The 22,053-nt window shown below is 47.1% G+C and overlaps 3 protein-coding genes across 4 annotated transcripts in view; 2 read left to right on the forward strand and 1 right to left on the reverse strand.

The window, feature by feature from the left end:
* Positions 1-2,624: 2,624 nt before the first annotated feature.
* Positions 2,625-10,579, forward strand: PHYHD1 (phytanoyl-CoA dioxygenase domain containing 1). Its single transcript, XM_032233298.1, has 11 exons — positions 2,625-2,771; positions 4,324-4,482; positions 5,271-5,346; positions 5,442-5,489; positions 6,180-6,235; positions 6,699-6,761; positions 7,037-7,058; positions 7,770-7,898; positions 8,009-8,125; positions 9,904-10,030; positions 10,167-10,579. Exons 1-11 carry the CDS (start codon positions 2,724-2,726, stop codon positions 10,216-10,218), a joined length of 897 nt encoding a protein of 298 aa, XP_032089189.1. The 5' UTR covers positions 2,625-2,723; the 3' UTR covers positions 10,219-10,579.
* Positions 10,580-11,279: 700 nt separating this feature from the next.
* On the reverse strand, positions 11,280-13,946 carry DOLK (dolichol kinase). 2 transcript variants are annotated; one of them, XM_032232752.1, is made up of 2 exons: positions 13,892-13,946; positions 11,280-13,357 (listed from the first exon to the last, which is right to left on the reverse strand). In XM_032232752.1, the coding sequence occupies exon 2, from the start codon at positions 13,263-13,265 to the stop codon at positions 11,694-11,696; it is 1,572 nt and encodes a 523-aa protein (XP_032088643.1). In that variant the 5' UTR covers positions 13,266-13,357; positions 13,892-13,946; the 3' UTR covers positions 11,280-11,693. The 2 variants fall into 2 exon arrangements, with proteins under 2 accessions (XP_032088643.1, XP_032088642.1); XM_032232751.1 differs by having other exon boundaries at positions 13,888-13,946.
* Positions 13,947-14,084: 138 nt separating this feature from the next.
* The window catches only part of NUP188 (nucleoporin 188), a 32,491-nt gene continuing 24,522 nt past the window's right edge, over positions 14,085-22,053 (forward strand). Inside the window, exons 1-9 of the mRNA XM_032232750.1 lie at positions 14,085-14,181; positions 16,046-16,100; positions 16,999-17,072; positions 17,375-17,459; positions 17,734-17,814; positions 18,431-18,475; positions 19,040-19,132; positions 19,879-19,998; positions 21,427-21,638. Of these exons, the coding sequence (XP_032088641.1) occupies positions 14,156-14,181; positions 16,046-16,100; positions 16,999-17,072; positions 17,375-17,459; positions 17,734-17,814; positions 18,431-18,475; positions 19,040-19,132; positions 19,879-19,998; positions 21,427-21,638 (791 nt within the window). The 5' untranslated portion in view covers positions 14,085-14,155. The remainder of the gene's footprint in view (positions 14,182-16,045; positions 16,101-16,998; positions 17,073-17,374; positions 17,460-17,733; positions 17,815-18,430; positions 18,476-19,039; positions 19,133-19,878; positions 19,999-21,426; positions 21,639-22,053) is intronic.

The raw sequence follows: 22,053 nt of genomic DNA on the forward strand, positions 1-22,053 counted from the left end.
TCTTAGGGGAATCTGAGCCAATTTGGTCTACCTTGAAACGGAGAGATTGTGAGTGTTGGTCCTGCTTTAAGGCACGTAAGCAGGCTGGTTGCTTTTGAGCCAATCACCAGGAGACAGTGAGTTCTAGTACCACCTTAGGCATGAAAGCCAGCTGGGTGAGTGGGCTAGTCCCTCTCTCAGCCCTGCCGACCTCACAAGATTGTTGTTGGGGGGGGGGGGAAATAGGAGGAGTATTAGGTAGAACTCACCGTTTCCTGGTGATTGGCTCAAAGACACCCAGCCAAATTTCATGCCTAAATCAGGACTAGAACTCTCTGTCTCCTATTTTCTAGCCTGATACTTTAACCTTTAGACCTATCTGGCTGAATATTCAGAATAAATATATGTTCAGAATGGCGGTTGTTTTTAATGCACGCTGGGAAACGATTAGGTTGCGCATGGCTGGCTGGCGGGAATTCTTGGAGTTGAAGTCCACACATTTTAAAACAGTGTTTCTCAACCTTGGCGACTTTAAGTCCTGTGGACTTCGACTCCCAGAATCCCCCAGTCGCCAAGGTTGAGAAACACTGTTTTAAAGCCTCTTGGAATGAGAAACGTAACCCTAAACTGCAGCAAACTCATCGCGGGACAAGAAAATCCTGTTTTGGCTTCTGGGTGGGCACATTGCGTAGACACCCCCCCCCCCCCGGGGTGGAATTCATTGGCTAATCCAGAACCCGAGTAGGTTTTCAATGCCACAAATCACTCTGGGGAATTTTGCAAGGTTCCTGCAACCTTCAAATTGTGGTTTGGCAAACTGTGAAGGAGGAAACACCGTTAAAATCAGCCGGCTGTTTGAGGATGTTTTAAAACCTGCAGCAATGAAACCAAGGTGAACGCCTAAGACACCTGTGCTTACCATAGAAGGATTCACTTACTGACCATTCGAAGTTACGACGACCCTGGGGGAAAAGTGACGTACAACCGTTTTTCACACAATCTTTGCAGCCTCTCTCCCCTCGCACCCAATGGTCGTGTGATCAAAATCCAGACGCTTGGCAACGGTCTCGTATTTATGACCTTGGAGTCTCCCAGAGTCACATGATCCCCTTTTGCGACCTGACAAAAATCAATGGGGAAGCCTGATTCACTTAGCAACCGTGTTACTAATTTAACAAGCCCCCTTCCTAAAATCCAGGAGGAGATGCAAAACATATAAAATGGCCAAAAAAACAGAGCTATTTTCCTGTTAATGGGGACATTTCTATGCTACCAGCCTAATAAAGATTAAAAGTGCCTATTTAATAATTGCTGAAATGGGTGAGTGAAAAAATCACTGCTTGTCCAAGATTTATTTTCCTTTTTTTTAATTTTCAAAAATCTATTTTAAAAAGACATTCAGAAGGCGTAACGTAAATGATGCTAGAATCTAGAAGACTCCGAGTTCCAGTCCTACCTTAGGCAGGAAAGCTACCTGGGTGACTTTGGCCAGTCATTCTCTCTCAGCTCGGCCTACCTCACAGGGTTGTTGTGCAGAAAAGGAGGAGGAAAGGTGTGTTGGATATGTTTGTTGCCTTGAGTTATAAAGTAATAAAAGGCAGGATTTAAAAAATAATAATAATAAGTATAAACAGGCCAAGAAAATCATGAAAGGCTTGTGATGAAGATTCAGCGCCTGATTAAAAATTTACCATCCCAAAGTTTGTTCAGCTGTATTTTAATATATAATGAGGATAGGATAGGATTCTATTCTATTTCCTCCCTTCCCTCCTCCTCTTCTTTCTCTACTTTCTTTCTTTCTTTCTTTCCCTTCCTTCTCTTTCTTTCTTTCTTTTCTTTCCCTTCCTTCCTTCCTCCGTCCCTCCCTCCCTCCCTCTTTCTTTCTTTCCCTTCTTTCTTTCTTTCTTTCTTTCCCTTCCTCCCTCCCTTTCTTTCTTTCTTTCCCTTCCTTCCTTCCTCCCTCCCTCTTTCTTTCTTTCCCTTCCTCCCTCCCTTTCTTTCTTTCTTTCCCTTCCTTCCTTCCTCCCTCCCTCTTTCTTTCTTTCCCTTCCTCCCTCCCTTTCTTTCTTTCTTTCCCTTCCTTCCTTCCTCCCTCCCTCTTTCTTTCTTTCTTTCCCTTCCTTCCTTCCTCCGTCCCTCCCTCCCTCCCTCTTTCTTTCTTTCCCTTCTTTCTTTCTTTCTTTCTTTCCCTTCCTCCCTCCCTCTCTTTCTTTCTTTCTTTCTTTCCCTTCCTTCCTTCCTCCCTCCCTCTTTCTTTCTTTCCCTTCCTCCCTCCCTCCCTTTCTTTCTTTCTTTCCCTTCCTTCCTTCCTCCCTCCCTCTTTCTTTCTTTCTTTCTTTCTTTCCCTTCCTTCCCTCCTTCCTTCTTTCTTTCTTTCCCTTCCTTCTTTCTTTCTTTCCCTTCCTCCCTCCCTCTCTTTCTTTCTTTCTTTCTTTCTCTCTCTCTCTCTCTCTCTCTCTCTCTCTTTCTTTTTCCCTTCCCTAATCTTTTCGTCTCTGCCGAAATCTCCTTTCGGTGTCCAAGAAGAATCGAACTCGATCTGCGGGGCTTCTTGCCAATGGGACAAAGGCCCAGGGCCGAAGTCCACCGCAGGGGCCCTGCGGAATCAGCTGGGGTCATGCATTTCTTTGCCCTTTGCAGTTTATCACATGCCGATGAAATGACCCGCCCAGCTTAGCAGGGGAAGGTTGAGCCCTGGACATGGAGCGAACTGGACACACGGGCACCGTTTGCTTCAACAAGTGATGCGTTTAGTGTCGATGGACCCCGTCAGCCAAGAGAGACTCTCTAAGGTAAGAAGCGAAGGGAGCAGAGAAACGAAACACACCAAGAACTTGATTTCTTTATTCGTGAAAAGGATTTGTGTGGCTGCCCAACTCACACACACACACTTTGCCTCTTGAGTCATTTCCGATTCTGTGGGGAAAAAATAAGTGTAAAGTTTTGATTCACACCCGCAGCTTTTCCAACTTTGGTTTTTACTAAAATTGTACACCTTAAATAAAAATGCAGAAAAGAGTTTGTAGAAACTGATGGTCAATAATTAATATGGGTGCTGATAGCAAGACCAGAAGAAGAAGAAGAAAATCAGCTGAAATACTAAATACTTTTAAATATCTGAGGCTGGTTGTATAACTTGATCATGCACTATATCTTTAAATTGCCTTTATGAATATAATACTAAAACAGTGTTTTGGTATACTACTGAGGTTTTAAAGGTTGAAAGATTAAAACAGATGCAATTAAATCCTATTGATCGCAAGAATCCCCCCCCCCTGCAATTCTTTACTAAGATTTCAAATCATTTCTATTGATTTTCTACATAGCGCTTGCTGTGATTTCTGCAGCCTGTTCTCTATCTCCTTAAATCCAAAATCTAGTGGAGATAATCTGTTTAGTTTCTATAAAGGGCCAGCTCTTTAAATGAAAGCAAGGTCTCATTGGTTTCCTAGCAAGATATAGATGTATGTATGTATGTATGTATGTATGTATGTATGTATGTATGTATGTATCTATCTATCTATCTATCTATCTATCTATCTATATCTATCTATCTATCTATCTATCTATCTATCTATATGTGTATGTATATATATATATATATATATATGTATGTATGTATGTATGTATGTGTGTGTGTGTGTGTATATATATATGTATGTATGTATGTATGTATGTATGTATGTATTTAGTGTCACAACCCCTGGTATGCCCCAATTATGGGAGGAAGCTAACTGCTTCCATTCTCTGTCCATCGGCTCGTCACAAGAGACCATCACGACAGAAACCCAATATTTTTACTGTTGCCTTTGTTACATTTGTGTAGTATTTGTGCTTTATTTATCAGCACAAATACTACATGTGTGTGTGTGTGTGTGTGTGTGTGTGTGTGTGTGTGTGTGTGTGTATTCTGGAGCCAACCGGAACTCCGGTTCCCCCACCATAGAGTCTCCTCCTAGCGTGGCATCCTTTTTCCTCTACCTGTCCTAACCGAAAGCCCTACCAGTTGTGAAACCGACCGGCAACAGGGAGCCGCAGCAGAGGAATGAAAGAGCCACATGCGGCTCCAGAGCCCTTGGTTGATGACCTCTGTTCTATGTGACCAAATTCACGAGCACCAGAGAACAAGGGGAGGGTTTTCCAGTAGGATCAAACTCAACGGGTCAACCGAAACCACTTGGGAATATCAGATTGGGATTGGATGGATCTTCTATATCCCTCCCCCCTCTCCCGGGTGTCTATGCTGTGCACGCTGGGGGATTCTGGGAATCGAAGTCCACGGATCTCCAAGTAGCCAAGGTTGAGATCCACCCATCCAAAGACCTTCTCCAACTTCTTCTGCAGTTCCACCAGGAGGGCTTCTTGGTCCTCCAGCGGTTCTTCAGCCTGGAAGAATGCGACGCCATGAGGGCCCAGATCCGAAAGATCGTCGCGTCTGTGGACGTGCCAGCTCACTGCCGGACAGAGTTTTCAACTCAGCAGCAGGAACAACTCCAGGCACAGGTGGGATATTCTGACCTCGCCCCCCCCCAAAAAAAAAGCAGGAGGCAGAGTCCTGGTCCCTACAAAACCCCTTTTATGCAACAAATGTGGATTCCTCTCCTTCACCTTCGGCAAAGGCCTGGCAAACGGTCTTTCAAAGGAGTATTTAGGACCACAGACCTTATCTATCTTGGAAAGCTGCCAGGTAAATATTTTCCAAATGAAATGCTGTGGAAGGAAAGACTTTGCAGAAAGTTAAGATTCACAGACAGATCTTCACACTCCTGAGAAGAATCTAACGACCGATCGAACAAATTGTTTCCTGCAAAAGCCCCCTCCCCTTCCGCTCCTCTTTTATTTTCTCTGGGAGGGGCCATTCATCGTCCACCTGTGGCCTTACTCCCAAGTCGACCCCTGTTCTTTAGCTGCTCCCTTTATCTGGTCACTCTGCGCATGCGCACACTGGGAACAGGCTCCAGCTGTTCTTCTACCCCACTGATGTCTGTCTCTGAAGGCACCTGATAACTGGCATAGGGTTCTGGCCCCCTCTCTGCCGCCGACACAGAGCCCTCATCCGAGCCTTCCCCAGACTGCAGGACTGGCCCATCTTCCTCCCCAACCTCCTCACTCTGCGAATCGGCTGCCAGCTGCTGTCTTATTCTTGAGGAAACAGGGGTAGTAATGTAATAGTAGTACATATGGTAGTAGTGTTGTATATAGATGACTTTAATATTGTTGCTAAACAGCTACTTATTCGAAATTCTCGAGACACTAGACTAATATTGGTATTTTATCCTGGTTTCTGACAGGGGTCGGCAGAATATTTCCTCAACAGCGGAGACAAAATCAGATTCTTTTTCGAAAAAGGTGTTTTTGATCAAAAAGGTACTGTTTCCCCCACAAGGCACCTTGACGCCCCTGTTCTATGCAATCTGTTGCGCTGTTCTTTTAAACCCAGATTTTTCTTTTTTAATTGGCAGGGGACTTTCTGGTTCCAAAGGAGAAATCGATCAATAAAATCGGTCACGGTAAGTCAAGGCCCACCGGGGACTCCCTAAGAAATAGTTAATGCAAGTTTGGGGAAAAAAAATATGGAAGGACTGGGTTAAAGTGTGCAGGTAGCTCTCGACTTACAGAAGTTCTATTAGTGACTGTTTCAAGTCACGAAGGCACTGAAAAAGCGACTTACGGCTGTTGCAGCATCCCCCTGGTCACGAGATCAAGATTGAGACACTGACTCATATTTATGACCTCGCCGTGTCCCTTTTGCGAAGCCAAGTCAACAGGGAAGCAAGATTCACTTCACAACCGTGTGACTGGCTTTACAGCTGCAGCGATTCCCTTAACAACTGTGGCGGGAAAGGTCGTAAAATGGGGCAAAACTCACTTCACAAATGTCTCACCTACCAACAAAGAAATGTTGGGCTCAGTTCTGGTTGTAAGTCGAGAAACTACCTGTAATGAGTTGGCAAGTTACTAAAAGTTCAGATCTAGGTGTGATAAAAGAGAATCCCCCCCCCCTTGGCAAGTTTGAGCCAGTTCGTACCTGACTTTTGATAGGATTTTCAATAAGTAGCACTTATGATGGTTAATTTATTTTATTTATTAAATTTATATGATGCGCGTGTGACTTATTACCGATAAGGCAGTTTGTGACACTTATGCCATTATAATCAAAACAATTCTTACATCAATACGATGATTGTGACTGTTTCTAGCCCTCCATGCCTACGATCCCGTCTTCAAGCAAATCACCCACTCGGCCAAGGTGCAGGTGAGTGGAATGCTGGCCAACACTGCAGGGCTGTCGTAGGAAGAACAAACTCCGGCCATCTCCACAAGCCTCTCCATCTTTTGGTTATAAGACAGGAAATTGACTGGCATGGGATCTGCCTTTCTGCTCGTTCAGTCCTTCACAACAGCCCTGCAAAGTAGGCCCAGAGGTCTGTGTAGATTTCCACAGAGAGTAGCATGCTGGGGCCGGTTTTAAATCCAGCTATTGGGGCTTTTACAAGGCGGTGTAAGGTTTTTACCGCCATGATGATTTAGTTAACAAACCACGGTTCAAAGAACTGATCGCTTAACCAATGTTGGTAACCCGTCTCTGAGTGAGAGGGGGAAAGAGTGCTTTTAATTCTGCTTTAATTGACAAAATGTTGGGAGGAAGTGTGTGCTCGGGCTGCAAGGGAAAACAGAGAAAAATGAACATTTCCTTAACATTTTGGGACATTCCGCAGGCTTTAGCAAGGAATTTGAGTCTGGAGAATCCTGTGGTGGTGCAAAGCATGTACATCTTCAAGGTACGTGAAGCCAGCCTTTTAAAAAATAGGCACGTGGGGGATTCGTGGAAGGTGGAGGGCTCCTCAGAGACCACCTAGTCCAACCCCTGCCCCCAGTGGGAACCCACCACTTAGAATTTCAGATTCCAAGGCTTGGAAGGGACCCCAGAGACCATCTAGTCCAATTCTTTCCCCAAACTAGAAACTAATTATTATTGCAATGGATGATTTTTTAAAAAAAATCAACTTTCCCCTTCTGGTTTAATAGTCTCTCTTTTTTTTAACTCGTTTTATAGCAACCGGGCATTGGTGGGGAAGGTGAGTTTCTTATTGTATGACCTTTCTTCTAACATTTTCCCTATGGGGGCTGCCCTGGAGATGTTGGACTCCAACTCCCATTGTCCCCTGCAGGAAAGGGACTGAAAGTCACTGTGCTGCTCAGTCATTCCTGTTGATCCCGTGCCCCTCCCCAGCCCCACTGATCCTGGGGCACGGGACGTAGAAAATTGTGGGTGTTTCATAAACTTGATCACAAATTTGGTCAAACTTACTTGTAAAAATAATCTTAATCAGCGTTGCCTCCGAATTGGTAAGTTGTCAAAGATTCACATTGTACACAATGCAGAAAAGAGGCTGAGATTCTAGAAAGAGTGCAGAGGCTTAGGGGACTGGAGGCTAAAACACGCTCCAACCCTGGAGGTTTTTAAGACGCTGGTTAACCATTTGTCTGAGGTGGTGTAGGGTCCCCTTCCTGAGCTTGGGGTTGGACTAGAAGACTTCCAAGGTCCCTTCCAACTCTGTTATTCTAATTTATTCTATTTTATTCACTGCACACAATGTGGTTCAGCTGTGAATGTATTAAATCAGTTTCCTACCGATTGCAATCCAAAAAAGGAGCCTAGATTAGAATAAACAGAAACGTTTGTGGTTTAGGACTGTTTGAAGGCAGCTTGTTGGAGTTTACAAACCACGATTCTGCAAACAAGCCACTTGGGGTTGAAGGTTACGTCTCGTCTCCGTTTCTTTCAGTGACGCCCCATCAGGATGCGACATTTCTGCACACAACTCCTTTGGGCAAAGTGACGGGCTTCTGGATCGCTCTGGAAAACGCCACCCAAGAAAACGGCTGTCTGTGGTTTGTTCCCGGCTCACATACAAGTAAGAGGGGAAGATGCTGAGAATGGTTGCATCAGTTTAAGAAACAAACTGAATCAATCAAAACAAAGGGAGCCCCCTAAACCTCCTCCTCCTCCTGATTTGCTTCCCAGCTGGCATCACACGGCGGATGGTCCGGACTCCCCCGGGGACGATCCCTTGCACCAATTTCATCGGCACCGAGCGAGTGTATGAAGACGGGCACTTTGTCCCCGTGCCAGCGGGCAAAGGTAGGGTGGCACCGCTGGAAAATCTTAAGTGGGCCCAGCCACATCCGAAGAATAAGCTAGGGAGGGAAGTTGGTTCTCTTCTGGAAGCGGAAACAGAATTTGGGGGCAGACGGATATGAGGGGGGTGGGGGTGGCTACAATCCCACCATTCAGATCAGGGGTCTCCAAATTTGGCAACTTTTAAGACTTTTGGGCTTCAACTGCTAGAATTCCCCAGCCAGCCATTGAGAGTTGAAGACAGCAAGTCTTAAAGTTGCCCAAATATGGAGCCCCTGAGTTAGGCCCATTTTAAATCTAGGTCTTCCCCTCCTTTGAATGGGAGAATCCAAACCACTGCACCTTGAGTTAAAAAAAATTGTTTAGTGACTGTTCAGTTATAACGGCACTGAAAAAAAGTGACCGTTTTTCACACTTACGACCATTCCAGCATCCCCATGGAGGTGTGAGAAAATTTGGACGCTTGGCAACTGATTCATATTTATGAGAGTCATGGGAGCGGCAAGAACGGTCGTAAAATGGGGCAGAAGCCCCTTAACAACTGCCTCGCTTAGCAACAGGAATTTTGGGCTCAATTGTGGTGATACGTTGAGGACAGGATCTGTTTTAGAGATTGGGTTGATAGGACGCATCACCTTGCTTTTATCCTTGTTCTGAAAGTCTTTTGCAAATGACTTGGAAATATTCTACTGTGCAGGAGAAGCAATTAGGGAGTTGCGCTTGATGAATGACAACAACGACACTCCTGGCTTTTCCCTAAAAAGTGTTGTGACTCCTCACTTGCACAACTTTTGCCATGGAAACGCAACTCATCCCCGATCCCTACTTTTCTAACTAAACCATCCAAAATTGGCCATTTGCTGCCCTCTTCTGGGAAAAGCAGTTCTAATAAATAAACCGCCACCTTTGGCTTTACAAACACTCTGAGTTACAATAGGGCTGGATGAAGTGGCTTACAACCGGTCCTCGCATTTGTGACCCCTGCAGCATTCCCCATGGTCATGTGATCTCACTCCTGGTGCTCAGCAACAGGCTTGCATTTACAGAGAGTCCTCAACTTATGACTGTAGCTGAACTTGGAATTATAGGTCGTAAGTCACGGCCGTATTATTTTCATCTCTGTCACTTTAATCTTTTAACTATTTTCTTTTTTACTTGTTTGATAAGTTGCAAGGAGCCCGACTTGTCAGTGAGATGGGAGCCATGAAAATTGAATCAATAAAAGTGTGTTGCGAATTTTAAACTATTTTTTTACTTATTTTGCTTTTCTTTTTTTCTTCTTTCGTTGTAAGCCGCCCGGAGTCGTCCGGGATTGGGCGGCCTATAAATTTAATAAATGAAATGAAAATTAAATGTGACTCACCCGATGTTGGGACATTTTTTTGCGGCAATTTGTTAAACAAACACGGTGGTTCTTAAGTGAACGCTGCAGTCGTTAAAATGAATCTGTTGTCCCCGGTGGACATTTTTTTTTTTTTGCTGGGAACTGAAAAGCCAAGGCCAGAAACCAGGGGGAGAAAAGTCACCAATTGTGGCCGTGTGTCTGTGGGACGCTGCAAATGGTCATAAAGTGAAACCCGCTTGCCATGCACCCAAAGGATCTCCACTGCAGGGGATAGTCGTAACTTTCGGAACGGGTGTTCAGTAACTCTGGGGAAGAGGGTCGCAACCCTGAAGGGTCGCTAGGCGAGTAGGTTGGAGGTCAAGGACTTGCTTGTGAAATGGCCAAGCGCTGCTTCCAGCTGGGGTGGGTACATTTCACTCTCTTCACGGTCATCCAGGGGACTTGGTCCTTATCCACGGCGAGGTGGTGCACAAAAGTGAAGCCAACCATTCGGAGGAGTCCCGCGAGGTTTACACCTTCCACCTGATGGAGGCCAAGGACGCGGTTTGGAGCGCCGAGAACTGGTAAGCGGAGGAAGGAGAGCGGGATGGGAGGGATGACTGTCCTCGCCACTCTTGCCAAGGTCTTACCACCCCCTGTTGGTTCACTAGCACGGGAGCCATTTAACGGGGTTTTTCCCCCCCCCCCCACTTGTTTCAGGCTTCAACCAACTCTGGAACTGCCTTTCCCATCGCTGTACACGAGCAACTAAACCCACAGCATCTCTGCTTTGGGAGCCCCATCTCTTTTGGGGAAGCGGCAGGGGGAGGGGGGCTGATCTTCAGCTCTGCATCTGTAGCTGGGGAATCTCTGGCTCCAGCTTCACATCATCTCCGAATCCGCTCAGCCTGTTCAGGAGAGCGTGGGCTTAAAAAAATCAGTTGGGCCTGGAATTAAGAGCATCAGATCCTGACCAAGAGAAGCCAGACTGGAGATTCTGCTCCGCAATGAACGTTACACGGACGTTGTGAAGAAAAAAGGAGGCATGCAGGGAACCAAGACCGCCCCCGGCTTCTGAAAGGCCAGGCAGGTTAGAAATGCAATAAAATGTGGACTGGGATTCGGATGATGCACCTGCTGTGGACGATACCTTTGTAAGACTTTTTTATAATTCAGCAGCAGCGGAATAATTTTTATCTCCCCCTTTCAGAAATATCTTTTCATTTTCCTGTAATTACCAATCTGTGCTAGGAGAAGGTGGTCTAACTTTGCAGTTTGAGCTAGCTGGAGGAAAGACTCCCCCAAACTTTGCCTGTTTGTGGTGCTCAGGATCGGCCACCTTCTACCAAATCCTTGGGATGGGCCTGTATTTGGCTTGGAGAGATATATGGAAGGGGAGGGGGGTGTTGATGGGCAAAATGGATGCCTCAGACCTCCAATGGCTCCCGTTTTGCTTGGAATAGCATCCCAATAATTTTTAAAAAGCCCCCGCTTTGCTGATATCATAATCCTGATTGCGATGCTCAAGAGATGAGAAAAATTAAAATTTATCCAATAGCCTGTAACGGGGATGTAACCATTGTCTCAAATCAGTTAGGGAGGCTGGCCAGTCTTGTTAAAATTGCACCTTTTTCTTTCTTTGGTTTACCTTGCCTCCTCCTCCTAAGGGGCGAGATGAAGGCTGGGCTAGAACTCATTGTCTCCTAGTGCAGTGTTTCTCAACCTTGGCAACTTGAAGATGTCTGGACTTCAACTCCCAGAATTCCCCAGCCAGCATTCGCTGGCTGGGGAATTCTGGGAGTTGAAGTCCAGACATCTTCAAGTTGCCAAAGTTGAGAAGCACTGTCCTAGTGATTGGCTCAAAGTCACCCAGCTGGTTTCATGCCTAAAGCAGGGCTAGAACGCGGGGTGGGTGGCTTCAGGTCCAGCCCTTTGACTGATTGAACAAACCCCTCCCGCTTTAAACAAAAACAAAGAAAAAACCCATAATCCCTTGGAGGATTGCCTCTCGCAGTTTGAAAACCCTTGCGGTTGTATTATACTGCAGAAGCCGTGGGGAAAAAACAACAACGGACCACAAAGAACAGCCTGATTACATTTCAGCTTTAAATAATCAACGTGCAATCACTTACAGGGACGGGCTGAGGTGTCGCCTTTTGCCACCCTGGGCCAAAGTCACCAAGGAAAGAGAGTATGGGTGTATCTGATTACGCTCTGGGGGAGAAATTTTATCCCCTTCAAGGGTAGCTAAAGCATGAACAGGATGTGGAGGTAGAGCGGCAAGAGTAAATTGTCCACCTGCGTGGTGTAAGCTTCTAAAAACGACACCAGGGTAATGGAGACCAAGATCCAGGAGTAGCTGGCGTTCAAGTCCACAGAACTGTCAAAAATCACAATCAGGGCAACCGCAATGATTTGGGCAAATATGGACGACATGGTTCCTTCAAAGGTTTTCTTGGTCCCGGGCCATTTGACTTCCCCCATCGTGCTGCCGAAGATGGACGCCACCGAGTCCCCCACGCCTACAGCCAGAACCCCGGAGTACGGAGCCAGGGCTCCTGCCCCCGTCAGGGCACCTTTGGGGGCGCACGGCCTCGGCACCAGCCACACCGGGAAGGACATCCCGAGCAGAAGGTAGATGTGAGTCAAGATCAAAGGCCCGCTGTCCCGCTCGTCCAAGAACAGGGAGAGCAGCTGGCGCAGCGTCTGTCCGAAGGGCTTGATGGTGAAGTAGCGGATGTACTCAAGAAGAATGAAGACGGCCAGGCAGATGACGGCCGCCACGTACAACAGTTGCCGGTCGTAGATCAGCCCAGGGACGTAAGTGGCCACCACGATGAAATGGAAGTACTTCCGGGTGACGGTTGAAGCCTGGTGCTTTTTAGAACCGGAGGACCGCTTGACGTTTTGATACAGGACGATGGCGCAGGCCAGAGAAGCCAGGAGGGTCCAGTAGGAGAGCAGGTGAATTCTGACCTGGGTTTGGGAGAGCAACTGGAAGAGCCACGTCAAGGGATTCCTGCGGATCAGGCGGTAGAGCCAAGGCATGACCACGCCGAGGCTCAGGACGGCGGTCATCATGTGGAAAAACATGGAGGAGGTCCAGGTGGCGGAATCCATGAAGAAGAACAGCACCGCGAAGGAGAGGCCCAGCAGGACCACTCCTACCACCACGACTAGGAGGAAGAAGTCCACGGGGCTCCCTCGGTTCTCGCTGACATTCAGAGAGCGCTTGATGAGCTGGTTGAGGACGAAACTCAGGCCGGTGAGGATCAGCAGGGCCTCCCCGGGGGTGAAGCACCGAGGCAACAGGTACAGCAGGATCATGCTGAGGTAGACGAAAATGAGCAACACCTCCAGCACTTCGATCACTTCGGAGATGGTTAAGGAATGCTTCATGGTGTAGATGATCAGCGTCCCGGCAATCCCGGTCAGCACGCAGGTGTTCGTTGGCACCGGCTTAGTAATTCCCAAAGCGATCACCGACAGGAAGAGGGCGATCATCATGCCGGTGCAGGCCACGACAATGCCCAGGCGCTCGAAGTAGACAATGCCAGCCACTTGGCACCTTTCCTTCATCACGATGCCCAGCAGAGGGATAACCATGCAGGAGGGGAGGAGGCCGCTGTTGGCCGTGGTCCTGAACTGGAACACAGCCCCACCCAGGCGGAGGAGGTGGTCCCACTTAAACTGGATGTAGAAGGCTTGGACGGCGAGGACGAGGGCGGACCACGAGAAGCGGTCCCAGACCACGCTGTGCACGCAAAGCACGATGGCAAACACCACCAGCGATTCCACCAGAACCGGTTGGTTCCACATGGTGACGGTCAAAGGATCTCTGCAGCCGTCCGGAGCTTTTCAAATGCAGGGACTCTCAGGGCTGAAAGCTCCCTCCCTTGTTCGGATCACCCCTGGAAAAGGAAAAAAAAAAAACAGAAATATTTTAGAGAAAGCACGCAGTGGCACAATGGTGCATCCCACATCACAAAACAGCTTCTTTTTAACAGAAGACAGAAGAAGCTGCAGCTCTAAACGGTCCCTGTGCCCACCTCAGGGGATAATGACAGATTAGCAGAGTCAGAGGGGACCTTGCAGGTCATCTAGTCCAACCCCACCCCCGCCCAATTCTTTGGCACCCCGTTCTCAAGTTGCAACTACCATCCCCAGCCACCCTCGAGAATCCAATCCCGGCACTCCCAAGTTGAAAATGGGCCGCTTTGGGGCCCGACCTAGCCTACCCTGCGGGGCTGTTGTGAAGCATATCGAGTGGGGAGATGGGAGGAAGAGGAGGAGGGAGGCAAGCGGCGGCGCCGCCCGCCATGCACTCACATCCGCACACCCGCCCTTCTCCCCTGGGGGCTGAGCTCTTTGGGAGGAAAGCCGCCCTCCGAGCCTTCCCCTCCTCATCGCTCCGCCTCACCGCCTTCTCTGACTTACTCACCCACCCGGGCGCCGCCATCTTGCGGTGACGACGGCGCGCGCCGGTGACGTCAGGCGGACGCACGCACTCGCGCCAAGGTGGCGCGCGCGCCGGCTTTCCTAACGGTCGAGCGGGCGCCTCCCAGCGCGCACGCGTTCGCCCCGCCTTCTCTCCCTCTCTCTCCCCCCCCCTCCCTACTGGCGGCCCCGCCCCCTTTTCCCCTCCTGGCGGCTCAGCGGGAGAGCAGGCGTGGTGGGAGGGAAGCGGGTCACGTGGGAGGGGAGGCAAGATGGCGGCCGGCGGGCTGTCTGCGAGGTAGGAACCGGCGGGGCGCGCGCGCGGTCGTCGCCGGAGCCCCTGAGGGGGGGAAGGGCCGGAGCCCCGAGCCTCGCCCGCTCAGCCCCCTTCCCCCCCCCCCCGGGAGCTTTGGGGTGAGGGTCTTGCGGGTTGGAGGGGAGGGGGGGAGCCCCCCCCCTGCGAAGCCCCCCCCCCCGCCTGCCTTCATTGCTCTTCGTGTGAGGGAAAATATATATATTTATTCATTGGAATGTTTAAGGCCCCCCCCCCCAAGGGTCCAGTGGACTCTTAATTGTACATCCCCTTCCCACAACAACCCTGCGAGGTGGGAAGGAGAGGGCGGTTTTGGGTGCCCAAAGGCAGGACTCGAACTCAGAGCTTCGGCTTTTCAGCACCCAAACTGGGGCAATGGATTAACCCTTTTCCCCCTGGAAGGAAATGAATAATAATTCCCATTTGAGTAGGAAGAAGACAGGGATATTATATATACACGTATATGTATATTTTCACGCGCACACACACGTACATACATACACACATATACATACATACACACATATACATACATACACACACATACATACATACACACACATACATACATACACACATATACATACATACACACACATACATACATACACACATATACATACATACACACACACACATACATACATACACACACATACATACACACACATACATACATACACACACACACAAACATTTTGAGTTGCCCAAATAGATTTCCAAATAAGTCTCCCATTGGTTCTGCTAAAAGGATCCCACAGGAAAGGATCCCCTGACCTGAATTCGAGCTCTTTGAACGGATTTTTTCTTTGGAAAATAGGGCAATTGATTTGAAATAGGTGGAAAACATACAAGGAAGAATATTAATCCTGAACTTTTTGTCTGTCTGTTGATGAGATGTTACAGGAAAGGATAAGAAGAATATATGTATGATTTAAATATAGGGGGTGACAGAGTAGTTGAGAAAAAGCGAAATAGAACTCCCAAATCCTTTGTAAAAGTAACAGAAGCATCTGTTTTAACCCTGTTACTTTTACTGTTTGCCTCTGACAGAACCTCCCATCCTCCCAGGAAGTTTAAGAGCGTCTAAAACCACAACTGTGCACCTGCCAAATGTGCATTTGGCAGCCTCTTGCTCACTGAATTTTTGACTTGCATGAAATGCAACCCGATATCAGTGTATAATTTGCCCCAAGTTGAGCATCGCATGATTTGAACACGCACTAATTATGACCTACCTGTATGTATAGAGTGGCAGGATGACATAATAATTGTTCTGGCTGTGCATTCTTTACACTTTGGTGCTGTCTGACATTGTGACCGGCCGTAAGCACATGGCCCAGTCTTTGCTCCTGCTTCAATGGTTAGACAGCCTAGACATTGGTATTTCAACATAGATCTTTTAAACATTTATATTTCATTCTGATTTATTAATCTAGATGAAGTCTTCATTCATATATATATATATATATATATATATATATATATATATATATATACATACATACATACATACATACATACATATATATACACACACACATACATATATATATATATATATATACATACATACATACATACATACATATATATATATATATAGCTAGTCCATGTGCCAAATAATTAATGTTCTATCTGGGAGTATGCCTATTCCCCTTGATGCGTCTCAAAGTGAAGTGTTCATCCCTGCACATGAGAAACTGTACGCTAGTTGTGTTGGGTTGATCCTGTGGGGTGGGCCGAGAGAGAAGGACTGTCTCCAGTCCCCCAGCTGCCTTTCATGTCCAGAGGAATAGTTCTGTGAGATTTTAAAAGACTTTAAGGAATTTGTGATTTTTATTTTAAGGAGCAGCAGAGAACTGTGGACCATTCTTTTGGGGAGATCAGCTTTGAGAGAACCGGTAAGCAACATTGGCTTAGGCTGTTTCCTTTCAAACCTCTCTAGTTTGGTATTAGTCCTAATGTCAGCAAGAGAGGAAGGGCTCTTTGATTAATGTTTTCAGTTAAGCAGATTTTTTTAAGATTAATGTTTCCCCGCCAGTGAGGCTGCCAGCAGATTTGGACAGTGAGGAGGTTGGGGAGGAACCTGGGCCAGTCCTGGAGTCTGGGGAAGGCTCTGATGAGGGCTCTGTGTCAGAGACAGAGAGGGGGGTCAGAGACATGGGCCAGGTAACAGCTGCCTTCAGAGTCAGGCATCAGTGGGGCAGACGAACAGCGGGAGCCTGTTCCCAGTGTGCACATATACAGAGTTGCCAGACGAAGGGAAGAGCTAAAGAACAGGGGTCGACTTGGGAGTAAGGCCACAGGTGGAGGATGAATGGCCCCTCACAGAGGAAATAAAAGAGGAGCGAAAGGGGAGTGGAGTTTGCAGGAGACAATTAGTTTGCTTCATTGGTTTGTGACACTCTGAGACTCCTTGCCAAGTTTTGCAGATATTGGCCTGTCAGCTCTCCAAGCCAGATAAGGTCTGTGACTGTAAATCCTCCCTTAAAAGACTTTGCTGGAGGTGAATGAGCAGAATTCACAGTGGATTAATAAAAGGGGTTTTTGTCGGGATCAGGAGTTGGCTTCAGGCTCTCGGGAAGCCTCGGTCAGAACATGACCATGTGGTGCTATTTCAGAGATGAACCAAACGATGTTAACCAATGAAAGAGATCCCAAGTCTTAAAAATTGCCAAGGTTGGACACCCCACTGTACAACGCTTCTCCTTCCATCTAACCAGCTTTGCGAAACTAAGCAAACTGTTTTTATCAGTTGAGAGGAATCCCTAGATTCACCATCCTTTCGTCCTGATTTAGGCACAGATCACAGAAGAGTTGAATAAACATTGGCAGAGGTTGCTTGAAGGACTTTGTTACTACAAACCACCCAGGTACGGTAACGAGATGCTGGGCATCCAGTGCAGCACTCAAGTTAGGAAAAGCTTGGGGAAAAAGTGGTTTTTTTCTGGTCATGAACCTGTTTCCCCTTTTAGAAATTCATCTAGTCTGAAATTTTAGCAGAAAAAAAAACAGCACACAAAGACTCTTAAAAGTTAAGATCTGATTCTTAGGCTTGGCTTTAGGGCTTTATAATGTTTGTGGAATGCTTGTGGATATAAAATTATCCAGCTGTTAGGTCAAGATTCACTTTGTTCCAAATTACTTAAACCGAATAACTCTTTCTTACGTGTAGTACCAATTCAGCAGAAATCGTGAAAGCTGATAAAAATGTGCCCGCTTCGTTGAAGGAACTGGGACTCCGCGTCAGCAAGTTTTTGGTAAGAAATAGTTTCAAAAGTCACTTGGCTTTTTTTTTGCTCTGCGTATTTCAGGGCCGGGGTGGAAGGAAATATCAGAATGGGAGAGAAGTTGGTTTTCCCCAGTCCTGCTGTTTGAGTGAGGTTTGTTGCCTGGGACTTCTGAAGTTTAATCGAGATACATTGCAGAACTTGGAAGCGGCAGTGAAAATTAGTCGTCGTTCTCTTCTTCACGGTCCTATCCCTTGCTCTTAAAAAGCCTGTAAGGTAGCTAAAAGTTTGTCTGCCATTGCAGGGTTTGGATGAGGAGCAAAGCGTGCAGCTCTTACAATGTTACCTTCAAGAGGATTATAAAGGGACCAGAGACTCGCTAAAGGTGAGTGATGACACACGGTCTCTCTCTCTCTTCTCCAGAATTTCTGTGGACAGGTGTGTCTCTCTGCATGGCTCTTGAAGGCTAGGAGTTTTTTACACAGTGAGTTCTCACTGTGATGCTGTAAGCTTGCATTTCCACTTGCGGGGTGAGGCCTGCCTCGGAGGTACTAGCCGTAAATACTAAGATTCATAGGAATTCTAGTCCCACCTTAGGCAAGAAAACTGGTTGGGTGACTTTGGGCCACTTGCCAGGAGACGGTGAATTCTAGCCCTGCCTTAGGCAAGAAAGCTGGCTGGGTGATATTGGGTCAATCACCGGGAGGCAGACAGTTCTAGTCCCACCTTAGTCATGAAAGCCGGCTGGATGACTGGGACAGTCCCTCTCTTTCTGCCTAAGTGACTTCACAAATGTTATTTTTGGGGGTGTTAGGTATGTCCACGTCTTTGACTTATTTATAAACGCAATAGATGGGGAGAGAATAAAGGCATGCATGCTGTCCACTCTGTGATGGTTATAGCTAAAACCTAGATGGGGACATACCTTTCTCCACTGCTTGTGTCTCTGTCCAAGCCTCAACTCTTTCTGACGGATTCCTTACATTCCTTTTTACATCTAGACGGTGCTGCAGGATGACAGGCAGAGCCAGACGCTGCTACTGAAGGTGAGATTCCCCATCATCCTTCCATGGGCCCTGCTCCCATCTCTACTCTTCTGTATCAGGCCTTTTACTAGGGCAGTGGTTCCCAAACTTGGCAACTTTAAGACTTGTGGACTTCAACTCCCAGAATTCTCCAGCCAGCTCTGCAGAGCTGGCTGGAGAATTCTGGGAGTTGAAGTCCACAAGTCTTAAAGTTGCCAAGTTTGGGAACCACTGTACTAGGGGGGTGCACCAGGGGTGGAGGTGTTGACTCGATGCAGCAGAGAGGACTGAAGTTCCAAGTAAGAAATGCCGGCTCTTGCCACTTGCTCCTGATTTGCCCCGAGTGGCTTCTCGTAATTATTTTGGATAATATTTTTATCCCCCCCTTGTCCAGTGGGAAAAAAAAAATAGTATCCAAAACCCCAGGGACAAAACAATAAACCACAATCTATTATGATGAGGATGAAGAACCAGCAATGTTCAAAGATAATGTGCCGGGGTCTGTGTGTGTGTTTGTGTGAAAAAATGAATAGCAAATGAAATGCCTGCTAATCAGAGGATAAAGACAACCATATGTGTTCACAGATTGCTGATTACTACTATGAGGAAAGGTTTTGTATTCTTCGGTGCGTCCTTCACATCCTCACTTATTTCCAGGATGAGAGGCACCCTTACATGGTACGTATTGGCTTCCTTTCTTGATTCTTCTACGAGCATTACGTGCGCGTACAGGTAGTCCTCATTCAGTGACGGCTCATTTACTGACTTTGCACTTAACAACAGTCATAAAAAGGGAACGTGGCCACCGGTCGCCACATTTACGACCTTTGCAGGTTTGTAAAGCTCAGAAAAGCTGAAGTAAGATCCTAAGCACGAGTCACAGTTCCCCTGGGCAGCTCCTTCGCTTAACAAGCGGGTTGCTGGACCAGACCGTGGTCACTGAGTGAGGACTCACGGTAGAAGACTATAATCTGAGTCACCAGACTCCTAAAAGCCTTTGATGATCTTTGAAAGGGGTGAAATTAACCTTTTAAGGGAAGGTAAAGTACATCTTTCTTTATTTTGGGTCAGCTCAAGGAAATACCCTGCCTCTGTTATCCAGAATAACAACCCTGTGAGGTGGGTCGGTCTGAGAAAGAGGGAAAAATCACCAAAGCAACTTTCATGCCTACAGGAAGATTAGAAATTACAAATTTCTCGCCCAGCCTTTCAGCCAATGGGCCAAAACTGGCTCTCGTTATTATCAAACACATAGCTGATAATTTTATTAACTGCACTTTAAACATTTAATTGCATGTGAAATTACCTTTGAAACCTTCCAGTATTCTGGTGTAATATTAAAAAATGACACACAAGTACAAAAGGGATAAAACGGTCTTTTAATTTTTATCCCCCCCCTCCCCAATCTTGGTTTTGCTACGAAGGTCCCGTATTCGCAGTGTATGGAAAAGCTGGATAAGGAGCTGGTTCCTAATTATCGGAAACAGTTTGAAGAGCTGTATAAAGTCGAAGCGCCTACATGGGAAACACACGGAAGTCTGATGGTATATTTCCCTCCCCCCCCATCCCCCTCATACTGTGCTTTCATAAATTGTGCAGTGCATTTCTAGCTTTGTAAGGAAAATATGTGGAATAGCAGTAGGATCGCGTTAGAGGTGGGTTCCTACCAGTTCGCACCTATTTGGTAGAACCGGTTCGTCAAATCTACCGAACCGGTTAGAAGAAGTTCCACCAGTGGACCCGGAAAGCAGGCCACACCTACAGAAGAGGTTCCAAACATTTTTGAAACCCACCACTGGATCGCATTTACATTTCTCCTGAACGAAACTTTTGTCCAATTTAACATGCTGCATTCTCTACTTAAGAAATCTCAAAGCTGGGGAAATAAATGGGAAATAATACATTATTTTTTTAAAATAATTGCTTTTTAAAAAAATCTTGGGAGGAACCGGGAGTTTCCCCCCTCCATTCTCTATTTCTTTATCACTCCATAGGTATAAATACTGTTTGCCTGCTCAGACATTTGAAAAGAAGATAGCAATAGCCATAGCACTTAGACTTATATACCGCTTCATAGCGCTTCACAGCCCTCACTAAGCAGTTTACAGAGTCAGCCTCTTGCCCCCAACAATCTGGGTCCTCTTTTTACCCACCTTGGAAGGACGGAAAGCTGAATCAACCTTGAGCCGGTGAGATTCAATCTGCCGAACTGCTGGCAGCTGGAGATCAGCAGAAGTAGCCTGCAGTACTGCACTCTAACCACTGTGCCACCGTGGCTCTTAATAACAAAAAGATAATAACCATTTACTGTTCTACCATGGTCTTTGTCTAATACAGTGTTTCTCAACCTTGGCAACTTGAAGATGTCCGGACTTCAACTCCCAGAATTCCCCAGCCAGCGAATGCTGGCTGGGGAATTCTGGGAGTTCAAGTCCGGACATCTTCAAGTTGCCAAGGTTGAGAAACACTGGTCTAATAATCCTCTATCTACTTCGAGCTTTGAAATACTAAAGAGAAGGATTAGGGGGGAGATGATAACAGTCCTCCGGTATTTGAGGGGCTGCCCCAAAGAAGAAGGGGGTCAACCTCTTCTCCAAAGCACTTGAAGGCAGCACAAGAAGCAACAGATGGAAACTAATCAAGGAGAGAGGCAACCTGGAACTTAGGAGACAGTGACAGTGAGAACAGTTAATCAGTGGAACGGCTTGCTACCAGAGGTTGTGGGTGCTCCATCACTGGAGGTTTTAAGAAGAGATTAGAGAACCATTTGTCTGGAATGGTAGAGGGTCTCCTGCTTGAGCAGGAGGGGTTGGATTAGAAGACCTCCGAGGTCCCTTCTACCCTGTGATTCTAAGTTCTGTGTTATTTCTAGCAAGCCTTAAAAAAAAACACATCCCAAACCCGATGCTGCTTTCCCCCTGCGTTGCCCGTGTGTGTTTTAACAGCCGGTGGATTCTGCTTTGTGCCCACAGACAGAGCGTCAAGTGTCTCGCTGGTTTGTGCAGTGCCTCCGCGAACAATCCATGCTGCTGGAGATCATCTTCCTCTACTATGCCTATTTTGAGATGACCCCGGAGGAGCTGCTGACTTTCGCCAAGATGTTCAAGGACCAGGGCTTCGGCACCCGGCAGACCAACCGGCACCTGGTGGATGAAAGCATGGACTCCCTGGTGGATCGGATTGGGTGAGCGAGTGCCACGAGGCCACGGACCATTCTAGATAAATTTATGTAAATCGGTGCATGAAAGGAGCGGAGCTGGCAGCAGAAGTTCAGACAGTGAGGAGGTTGGGGAGGAACCTGGGCCAATCCTGGAGTCTGGGGAAGGCTCTGATGAGGGCTCTGTGTCGGAGACAGAGAGGGGGTCAGAGCCGTATGACAGTTATCAGCTGCCTTCAGAGTCAGACATCAGGGAGGCAGAGGAACAGCTGGAGCCTGTTCCCAGGGTGCGCATGCACAGAGTGGCCAGACGACGGGATCAGCGAAAGAACAGGGGTCGACTTGGGAGTAAGGCCACAGGTGGACAATGAATGGCCCCTCCCAGAGGAAATAAAAGAGGAGCGAAAGGGGAGTGGAGTTTGCAGGAGACAAAATTAGTTCG

The sequence above is a fragment of the Thamnophis elegans genome, chromosome 16, assembly GCF_009769535.1.
Source record: "Thamnophis elegans isolate rThaEle1 chromosome 16, rThaEle1.pri, whole genome shotgun sequence".
In the NCBI taxonomy this organism is placed as follows: domain Eukaryota; kingdom Metazoa; phylum Chordata; class Lepidosauria; order Squamata; family Colubridae; genus Thamnophis; species Thamnophis elegans.